Genomic DNA, 10,926 nt, shown 5'->3' with positions numbered 1-10,926 from the left:
AGAAGATGCGAGATAATGCAAAAACTAAAAAAAATGAAAGCAATGAAGAAACAAAAAGAAATGTCTTATGAGACTGAATGCTGGAACACCCATCCCAAACCATCATTCCAAAGAACAAGGCAAGAGGATCCTTGAGTGACAGGCGACGTCATCCCGTGGGCGGGATGGTTACGTGGCGCTGCGCCTGTGCGCAGGACTCTTGCCGATCAACCAAACCCCAGCGCCTGGGGGGGGGCCCGTCCCACTCCCTCACTGCTGATTGGACTCATTACATCACGACGCTTAGTTATCCGCCTATTGATTGGTCGTTCGGGCTGTCCATCAGGTCTCTCCCCGGGAACAGGAAAGTCTCTTCCGGCCATCAAGTGTAGGTTGTCGAGCAGCGGTTAGTATAGTAACCGGGGAGAGTCGACCTCAGTTTTTTTTCCCCTCTGTGTGTCTGTGGATCAGTGATTGACGGTGCCCGTTGGGATAATTAACCAACTATATATAGATAAATAGATAGAGCCGGTAGGATCGTTCAGCGTTAAACCTACCACCGTTATATCTCCTAAAACATTACATTCCAGCCGTGCTCGTAAAGGAGAAGCGGACAGAATTCTTTTTATATATATTTTGACTTGTTTCTCTTCCGCGCGATGACTTCGGGAGGCGATTTCGGGAATCCGCTGAGGAAATTCAAGCTGGTTTTCCTGGGCGAACAGAGCGGTGAGTGGCGCCGTCGAAGGGGCTGCAGTCCCTCTCAGCACTCGGCTGGTAGATCGAAGGCTTGTTACCTCCTGAGTGTCTCCCCTCCCCCCACCGCCTCCTTTCTTTCCTCCCCACCCCATGCCCTTCCCCAATGCCACTCCCCCCCCATTCCTCTGAACCCCTTCACCTACTGTACCCTCGCTTTCTTCCCCCTCGTCTTCCCTCTTATCGCACTCCCCACCTTCCTTCACCTCTCTTTCCCCTTCATTCCCCCCCCCCCATGGACACACCTTCGACCTGAGGCCCTTGGGGAAATAGGGTTGGAGAATCTCAGGGCCGGAGAATCTCAGGGCAGAAAACAAAGCAAGAGCCCTTGTGTTTTTTTTGTTATTCAATACGGCGTTAAAACCTCTTTTTCAAAACCTAAAATGTTTAATTGGACATATTTTTAAAAAAAACACCCCCGCATTTTTGACCGTCCTTTTACATGATGGCATTTTGACCTGCACAATTGTATTTATTTGATGCTTCGCCGTCAAATTCACTTTTTTTCTCTTGTTCATTAAGGACATCAATGTGGTGGCTGATACGGAAATATTCAATCAATTTGTCTTGCTATAATATATAAATCCAGTCGGATTCATCCGCATTTTGATGCTGTGTTGCTGTGCACCAAGTCAGCTATTGACTAATTCTTGTTTACACAATAGGGGCGTTTTTTTTTAAAAAAAAGGCAAATTGGCTTGGTCATAATTGTCCAACAGCAGTGCATTGGTAAAGTCTTTGTGTAACTGATTCTGCCCTGGAGGGTTAAACATTGGAGATATTTAAATATCTTTTAGAACTAAAATTGCACTGATGGTACATTGAAATCTGGCCTACGTACTGGTGTAGGTTAGTTTTGATATTCAAACAACCGCACCTTGTTTTTCTTTTGTCTAAACCTAAAGTGAGCGATCTCGTAATTTTCCTGTAAATTAAACTGGCAGATTTTTGTAAATATTGAATTATGTAATGATTTCATTGAAAATTGCTCCAGCCACTGCTGATTCGCATTTTGTCAGCTCACGAAACGGGCAAAGCTTTCATTGATGAAGGTATATATTTTATTGCGAAACAGGATTATGCAGCAACGTAACCCCATATAAAGTAGATAGATTAACTAGGAAGTAAATGTTGTATTTGATATGAAATCTCAATGTATAGGTTTCCGAAATACGATTTGCAGCTCGTAAAATGATTTGATTTCAATAAAGGTAATATGGAATGGAAATGGCTTTTTGATTTGCTCGTAGACCTCACCACGGTTTAATTTTGATTAAACGACCTCCTAGATTTTGCAAATATATGTTGCTGTCAAACAAAGTTGAGTAAGAACAATTTTGTATATTTAAGTCGTGGCCTTTTTGAATGATTCACCCTTCCGATCGTTATTCTGCAGAATAATCGTCGTGAATGTCTAGATATAAAATCGTTATATATCGTTCAGTTGTTTTAAATGAGGCTTTTATAGTCATGGTGTGTAGCAATCCTAAGCTGAAATGTTGACCATTTAATGTTTTGCAAATTGTCCTTTACAGAAGCTTTTAATGCTTCTATGATACAATACTGAAAGCCTAGAACGTTCATGGGTTACTTTGATTAAAAGAGCCCAGCTAACTGAAATCTGGGCGTGGTGAGCTAGTCTCCATCATTCATAGCACAGAATACACTAGCGCAGGTGGATATTTTTATTGTTTTCAGAACTAAAACTAATATTGTACATTAATGTGCTGTCGATTTTGTGTATTCTAGAAGAGGATGGAAGTATTTCATATTAGGAAAATTCTAAAGCAGTTGCCATTTTATTCGAAATAGGTAATTTTTGTGACGATCAACATCACAATAATTATTCTATAATTGGAGGATTTCGGGAATAGTCGTGTTTAATTACAGTAATTGATCCACTTTATTTACCTGTTGTACATTAAGAAATGCTTGGCATTCTAGGTACTTGGGTTAACCTGTTTTGGCTAAGTTGCATTTGAATAAAAAAGCTTAAGTCTAATCTTTCTGAATTTTTACTTTTCTCACAGATCACAAAATCATTTGTGAAGTCTAAAGGGGGGAAACACAAGTAGTTGAGGTGTCTCTACCTCAACAATTTGTCATCTGGTGTGTTCATCTGATGGCGGCTTCACTTGATTTGTGTTGTTAAAACTACTTTTCTTGAAATATCAAGCTGCTTTTCTGTGAATGCAGTATGTTGGCACACAACCCTTTGCCTGCAGTTGCAAACTGAAATACAGTATTGTTAGCCTGTATATGACAGAGCCAATTTAAAAAAGTGAATCTTCATGCTGAGTCCATTTTGTGCATGGCCAGTGCATTGTTCCTTTTTTCTGAGCCAATAACCAGCCACCTTTTTGTCCCATATTTGGAATTAGGGAGCAAAATTGATGCCCCATACAAATTCCATAAACATCCTGCTCTATCAGTTGAGTGCATGATCATCTTAAGAACTCAATTTAGGATGGGCCCTGTGTAGTACCGAGCTTTTGTTCTAGCTGTGTAAAGCAATTCCTTAGCCTACTACAGTGTTGACTGTTTCTATGGGCCATGTGTATGTACCTTGGAACCCCAAGAGATACATCTTAATTTTAAATTAATACTCATGTATCTCAGCCTATTGATTAGAGTTTATTTGTATCTTAAGCAACAGTGCTAAAAGCAGTCCTTAGAAATCTATGGCTACTAAGATTCAAACTGCATCAAGCAACCAATGAATAAGCACACATGCCAGTTGGATTGAGTGACCTGGACTTGGTAGAACTTGGGAGTGTGGGTTGAATATTTTTGTTGTAGGCATCTGAACAGCATACACGGTCAAGAACCTGTAGGACACATAATCCAAACGAATTATGTTTGAGTTGCATCCAAACTTTCAAGGGAACTTGCAAGCCAGGTCCGTACAAACTCTTCCCTACAAGGAAAACCACATCACAAGGAGACTGACCTCGCAGCAATTCCACTGAAACTCACTAGAAGTAGACAGGATTCCTTTGCTTTCTCAATTCCATAAGTCAAGATCAATCTGTTTCTGCCCTTAAAGCATGTTAGTTTTTATTTGTCACAGCTATCGGGACTGTACTCTTCCTGCAAAGCCATATACTATAATTACAACGGAGGCAACGAGTGTTGTACTGGTTATATCTCTGGACTAGAAATAGAGAACCCAAGTCATGGTTCTGTATATGCGCTGGAGGCATTGTTTCAAATCTCATCATATACTATGAAATCAGTAAGAATCTGGAATTATTGGCTATCATCAACCATGTTTTGTTTTTGAATGACCACCTGATACACCATTGTCCTTTTAGGGAAGGAATTCTGTCTTCTCTGGCCCATGTGTGACTCCAGACTCTCAGCAATGTGGATGATTCTTAACTGCCCTCTGAAATGGCTGAGCAATCCATGCCTTGTCTGAGGGAGATACCAAATTAAAGGTTCTGACATCCTGGGGGAAAAAAACCCTGCTCCAGACTATTAGAAACAAGCTCAATATTGTATTGGTCAGGACCTTGACAATGGTCATTTGACCAGGCATTTAGGTTAACCATCAATAATCAGTTTCACAATGGCATGACAATTCTGAAAGTCCTGCACCCAAAATACAAACCTGCATTACTTACCTACTTGCTGACCTACTTACACTATATCTCCAGTGTTTTCTATTTTTGTTTAGATTTTCACATTTACATTTTTTGTTGGGTGATTTTTTTTTAATCATGCATATTTGCTTTTTTAGAATTAGTTTTGCAATGGGATAAATTTGTTTTTTTAATATTTTACTTCAGCCTTCCTTGAGGCTTTTAATGTGTATAGTGCTTAGTTTATTTTAATTTATTTTTATTACTTTTCCTATCTTTTATTTAATATAGAGATGCGTACATGTTTGATTGCTAAACAATGTTCAGATCACTTATTGACTTGGTTTCTACCATATATTGACAGTTTTATTTTGACAAACGCACAAAAAATAATTAAAATGCCAGTTTAATCAAATGTTAATTTACATTTTAGTTGCATATTTAAGAATCAGGGAATACGAAACATTTTACTTCTACTGTCTTAATACTGTTAAGTCTAATTTAGGGATGGCTTGATGGTAAGTAATGTCACTGGATTAGTAACTCAACCCTGGGCTAATATTTTGGGACAGTGTTCAAATTCACCTATGGCAGATAGTGATATTTCAATTCAACAAACATCAGAAATTAAAAGCTAGTTTAAGGGTGACAATGTAACCATCTGTTGGTCATTTATAAACCTACTTGATTTACTAATGTCCTTTAGGGAAGAAATTTGCCATCTTTACCTGCAGTAGATTACAGTTGCTTGATAGCTACAGGGGAAATGCAAAGAAAAGAATCTGCCCCATCCAAGGTCGTCTTTGACTTTACAAAGGCCTTTGGCACTCAACCAGGAGGCATTATGAAGCACTTTCTGTACGTTGGCTGCACCATGAAGTTTGTCACCATTCTTTGCCTGCTCCACGATGACATGAAAGTTGTGGTAAAGACAAATGGTTCCACCATCCACCCATTCCCCGCTTGGACCAGCATCAAGCAAGGCTGCATCATCGTCCCAACACTGCTGTGAGTTAGATCAAGAACAAGGCTTCACCTTGTTGCTGACAAGCTTCTCACTGGGGTAGAGGTAACATATAGAACCAGTGGGAAATTGTTCACCCTCTGCTGCCTTTGAGCCAAAACCAAAGTTCTCCCAAACAGTGTCATCGAGTTGCAGTACGTGGATGATCCCAGCATATGTGCAAATTCGGAGGATGAACTCCAGACAATCACCACCTTTCGGAAGGTGCGTAAGAGCATGGGTCCCACCCTGACCATCCACAAGACGAAGGTCCTCCACCAAATGGTTCAGCATTGCGGGGAGGCCTGGGAGTGTCCTGTTGGCCAAAGGAGTTGAAGAAATTCAGCTCCACCTCCAGTGTGCTAGTGCAGTCTTTGGCTGTCTGAGGAAAAGGGTGTTCGAGGACAACAATATCAGACTTGACACCAAGCTTATGGTACACAAAGCTGTCCTGGTTCTTACCCTCCTGTAGGGCTCTAAGATGTGGATTGTCTACAGGTGCTGGGAAGACAGACACCAATATTAGTGTCCTTGACCAGGCCAACACCCCCACCATCAAGGCACTGATCACCCTTGATTAGCTGCAATGGCTGGGCACATTGTCCACAAAACTGACACGAGACTCCCCAAGTAGGTGCTATACTCCCAGCTCTATCCTGCAGGGATACCCCCAAGACTTCACTGGCAAAGTACAGCATTCTCACCAACTCCTGGGAATCACTGGCCTAAGATCGTCCTAAATGGAGGAGAGGAAAGAAAGCAGAAGCCAGGCAAAAATAGTGTAAGGGATTTGCTGCCGCACCAAGCCCCATCCACCCCCACCCATGATCACTTTCTGCCCCAAGTGTAGTAGAGTCTGTGGAAGCTGCATTGGACTGTACAGCCTTCTGTGGACTCAATGTGAGAGTAGAAAAGTGTCTTCCTCATCTGTGAGGGACCACCAATGACAATTTTTCATGTGACTCCAAATGTATATCATTATGGTTTATTCTTTAACTGACTTGAACCATAAGATATTGCCAATAAATATTGTACCAGCCAGAGATCCCCACGTCCCATGAATAAAAAGTAAAACTTTGGAATTCTTGCAAAGGCTGGATGTGTGAATTCGATCTCATTGCTCAAAACATGCTATATACTTTCCAGATAACGTAGTACCACCTTTTAGTGCTGAGAAACTGTAAAACAATCAGTAATGAGCACTTGTGCTGCGATAATTAATTGTATGGACTTGCCTTTCTTGACTTATTTTACTTGAATTCTTCAAGGCCATAGCAAAGGCATAGACATTGGGAATTCTGTAGATGCAGTATACTTGGAATTAAAGTCTCTTCAGTGACATTGAAGATGAATGGCAATGGTATTGAGACCTTAAAAATGTGTTGCTGGAAAAGCACAGCCGGTCAGGCAGCATCAAAGGAACAGGAGAATCGACATTTCGGGCATAAGCCCTTCTTCAGGAAATGGTATTGAGACACAAGTTAAAAGAATAGAAGTAAATGAAAGTTTCTTGAATTGGTAGACTATTGTCGTCTTACCCAATACTCCAAAACGTGTCTGCCTTTTCAAAAATAAGGATATGCCGGAGATGAAGAATTCACGGCATAGACTGTATGCATAGGTTCGGGAGTCATTTGTAGAGGAATGCAGAACAAATGTGTACCCCAAATGGTAAAATTGTCAAAACAGTAGTGGAAAAGAGAATTTAGTAGATGAAAAATCCATACAGTGACTGTTGATTTTAGGTATGATAATTGAATATCAGAGTAAAGATCTAAGGAATAATATGCACAAAACATTGATTAGAACATAAAACCAGAATTTGGGAAAACCTCAGTAGGTCTGGCAGGATCTGCAGAGAGAAATCGGAGTTAACATTTTAGATGCAGTGACCGTTCAGAACTGATTTCTGACTTCCAGCATCTGCAGGTTTTTTTTGTTTATTGATTAGAACAAGTTGAAGTACTCTGTATAATTTTGAGAACTCCACTAAAAAAGGATATGGAGCTGTAGATAAGGTGCAGTTATGTTTCACGAGGCCGATAGTTGTGGTGAGAATAGAGTTACAGTTTCAGCTTTGGGGAAAACTGGATTGTACTTCTTCTGACAATGTTTGCAAGAGCTGAATTATGAAAGGACGTTTTGGACAATATTTCCTTAGACTCTGGTTTGCTGTTGAAGTTATCTGAGCATAGATTGGGTATGAGAAGCATGAGGGAAATCAGAAATGTTTTTATGTAAAAGCCTTTTAGAATGTGAGTATCATAAGTGGCTGTTGAAGCACAATTGATTTGTAATATGAGTGAACTAGCTAAATGTAAAAGAAAATACAAAAAGCCGTGGAATGCAATTAAATGTCTCCAGTGTAGAGATACCTGGAACTTAATTAAATTTGTCCGAAAGCTCATAAGTAAAAAATATGTTAGGTTCTTTTACTCTTTGGTGCTTACACACTTCATGCTACTGCAACACACCAACGGATGGGTATATGAATAGGAAGAATTTGGAGGGATATGGGCCGGGTGCTGGCAGGTGGGACTAGATCGGGTTGGGATACCTGGTCAGCATGGATGGGTTGTACGTCTCTGACTTCTGTGAACAAGCAACCAGATTTATTAAATGCAGTACAATACAGGCTTTCTGGAAGAACCGTTTAACACACCTCTCGCAGAGCTTATGAGGCCATGGCAAAAAGCTTTCTCTCTGAACGAAGGAAACAGTTAAAGTTTATTAAAGCTTGTACAAGCAAGGTGCCCCCCTTTGTCTCTCTCTTCACAGATATGTGAAGTCAGGTCAAAGTGAATCACTCAACAAAGAATGCACATACCCTTTGTATAGGTCAGTTGGCCATGCTTACAGATGCTCTGGCCAGTTCCCCACACTCATACGCCACTCAAGACAACCCCCAGTTACTATAGTCACATGTTACTCCAGGTACAATGGCGGGATGAGATCATGCTCTGAGATAATGCAAGTGTTAATGCCCTAATTTTGGGGAATCGTTGTGCAGACGACTTCCTAACTGATTATGAGATACCTCTGGCCAGAAAGACACATGTCCAGAGAGTCCCATTTAATCTTTCAATATTACAATTACAGTAATAATTTCTCCTTTGATTCTAGAATGATTCTTCCTTGGGTCAGGTGTTTTCCCATGGGTCTTCATGTGAATAAGCATATGTAACCCATAGGTCTTTGGGCACATGGGACAGGACATCTCATGAGATAGGAGGGCCTGGAGTTCAGGATTTGCTTTCTTTTCTTCTCTGCTGTTCCTCTGTTATAAAGGTATTTGGATTTGATCATGATGCAGTTAGATGGACAAGTTGTCACTATTCTGAACGATCTCCACAAGCATTACTGTCAGTACTACTGTGGCTCAAGAAGACTTTGTATAATTTCCTTCATCATTCTCTGGATTGTTGGTTGTTTTGAGTTGAGAAAGCTATCTTGGGGAAATGCTTTTCACTCATCTGGACGTAGTGTCCAGATCACCGTAGTTAGTTTTCCAGGAGTTTAGACTTGCTTCTTGTGGAGCTGACTTCAAGTAAGACACTGGTTTGGTACTCCTTCCACTGAATCCAGAGAATGTGATTGGGTGGTCCTGGTGGAATTTTTCCTGTACTTTTTTGTTGCTGATATACACTTCAGGTCTTACTGCAGTGTAAGATCTTAGTACAGCTACCACATATGCGAAGACCTTTGTTGACTTGTAGCAGTCTCTTGCTAACTCAGCTTTCTACCAACTGCATCAGTGGATGATAGCAGCTGATCTGGAGTTGGATCTTCACATCAGTGGTGGCCTCTTGATAGGTGTGTTTTAGAATCTCTAATTGCTCGTATGAAATTGAATTTTTGACCGGCCAGGTCTGGAATAATGAGTTTTGTGCCAACTTTCTGTGTGTGTGTGTGTGTGTGTGTGTGTGTATGTTTATGAAGAAATTGAATGTGACTTGCAGATCTCATGCAGAGTAGGCAACAACGCTGTAGTCATTGTTTGTCCATGATCAGTACAATTTTGGCAAAGAGGCAACTGAAGTGACCTGCTGTGCTGCCTGACCTGCTGTGCTTTTCTAGCACCACTCTAATCTAGAAACAGACGCCAACTTGAAGACACCTCCTACCGCCCCCTCAACCATGACCCCATCTCCCCACCCACCTTCACCAAACCATCCTCTCCTTGACCATACAGAACCTCATCACCTCAGGAGATTTCCCACCCACAGCTTCTAACCTCGTAGTCTGGGAACCCTGCACTGCCCGATTCTACCTCCTTCCCAAGAACCACAAGCCTGACTGCCCTGGCCGATCCATTGTCTCAGCCTGCTCCTGCCCCACCGAACTCATCTTCACCTACCTTGATACTGTCCAATCCCCCCTAGTCCAGGAACTCCTCACATATGTTCGAGACACCACACACGCCCTCCACCACCTCCAAGATTTCCATTTCTCCGGCCCCCAACGCCTCCTCTTCACCATGGATATCCAATCCCTCTACACCTCCACCTGCCTTGACCAGGGCCTCTAAGCCCTCCGTTTTTTCCTCTCCCAACGTCCCCAACAGTACCCTTCCAGCGACGTACTCATTCGTTTGGCTAAACTTGTCCTCACCCTTAACAATTTTTCCTTCGAATCCTCCCACTTTCTCCAGACCAAAGGGGTAGCCATGGGCACCCATTGGGCCCAGCTATGCCTGTCTCTTTGGTTACGTAGAGCAGTCCATCTTCCATAGTTACACCAGCACCACTCCCCACCTCCTCCTCCACTGCATTGGTAACTGCACTGGTGCCACCTTGTGCTCCCGCAAGGAGGTTGAGCAATTCATCAACTTCACCAACACATTCCACCCTGACCTTAAATTCACCTGGACCATCTCTGACATCTCCCTCCCCTTCCTGGACCTCTCCATCTCCATTAATGGCGACCGACTTGACACTGACATTTTTTTACAAACCCACCGACTTCCACAAGAGGCATATCTGGATTATGCCTCTTCCCACTCTACCACCTGCAAAAATACCATCCCGTATTCCCAATTCCTCTGCCTCCGCTGCATCTGCTCCTAGGAGGACCAGCTCCACCACAACACACTAGATGGCCTCTCCTTTAGAGACCGCAATTTCCCTTCCCACGCGGGCATCTCATCCACATCCCGCCCCTCCGCCCTCAAACCCCACCCCTCCAACCATAAGTACAAAACGCCCCGATGCTCACCTTGCACCCTACCAGCCTTCGCATAAACCACATCATCCGATGACGTTTCTGCCTCCTCCAAATGGACCCGACCACCAGGGGTATATTTCCCTCCCCACCCATTTCCGCTTTCCGCAAAGACCGTTCCCTGTGTGACTACCTGGTCAAGTCCACTCACCGAACAACCCACCCTCCCGTCCTGGCACCTTCCCCTGCCACCGCAGAATTTGCAAAACCTGCGCCCACACCTCCATCCAAGGCCCCAAAGGAGCCTTCCACATCCATCAAAGTTTCACCTGCACATCCACCAATATCATTTATTGTATCCGTTGCTCCCGATGCGGTCTCCTCTACATTGGGAAGACTGGACGCCTCCTAGCAGAGCACTTTAGGGAACATCTCCGGGACACC

The 10,926-nt window shown here is 42.6% G+C and overlaps 1 protein-coding gene across 2 annotated transcripts in view; it reads left to right on the top strand.

The window, feature by feature from the left end:
- The first annotated feature begins 343 nt into the window (after positions 1-343).
- Positions 344-10,926, top strand: part of rab6a (RAB6A, member RAS oncogene family) — a 73,868-nt gene continuing 63,285 nt past the window's right edge. Inside the window, exon 1 of one of the 2 annotated variants that reach the window (XM_060826208.1) lies at positions 344-708. In XM_060826208.1, the coding sequence (XP_060682191.1) occupies positions 639-708 (70 nt within the window). In that variant the 5' untranslated portion in view covers positions 344-638. The remainder of the gene's footprint in view (positions 709-10,926) is intronic. The other variant, XM_060826206.1, reaches the window with a different exon arrangement.

This window comes from Hemiscyllium ocellatum, chromosome 6 (assembly GCF_020745735.1).
Source record: "Hemiscyllium ocellatum isolate sHemOce1 chromosome 6, sHemOce1.pat.X.cur, whole genome shotgun sequence".
Classification (NCBI taxonomy): Eukaryota; Metazoa; Chordata; class Chondrichthyes; order Orectolobiformes; family Hemiscylliidae; genus Hemiscyllium; species Hemiscyllium ocellatum.
The sequence above is the reverse complement of the archived record's forward strand: the minus strand, read 5'-3'. Positions and strand labels throughout refer to the sequence as shown.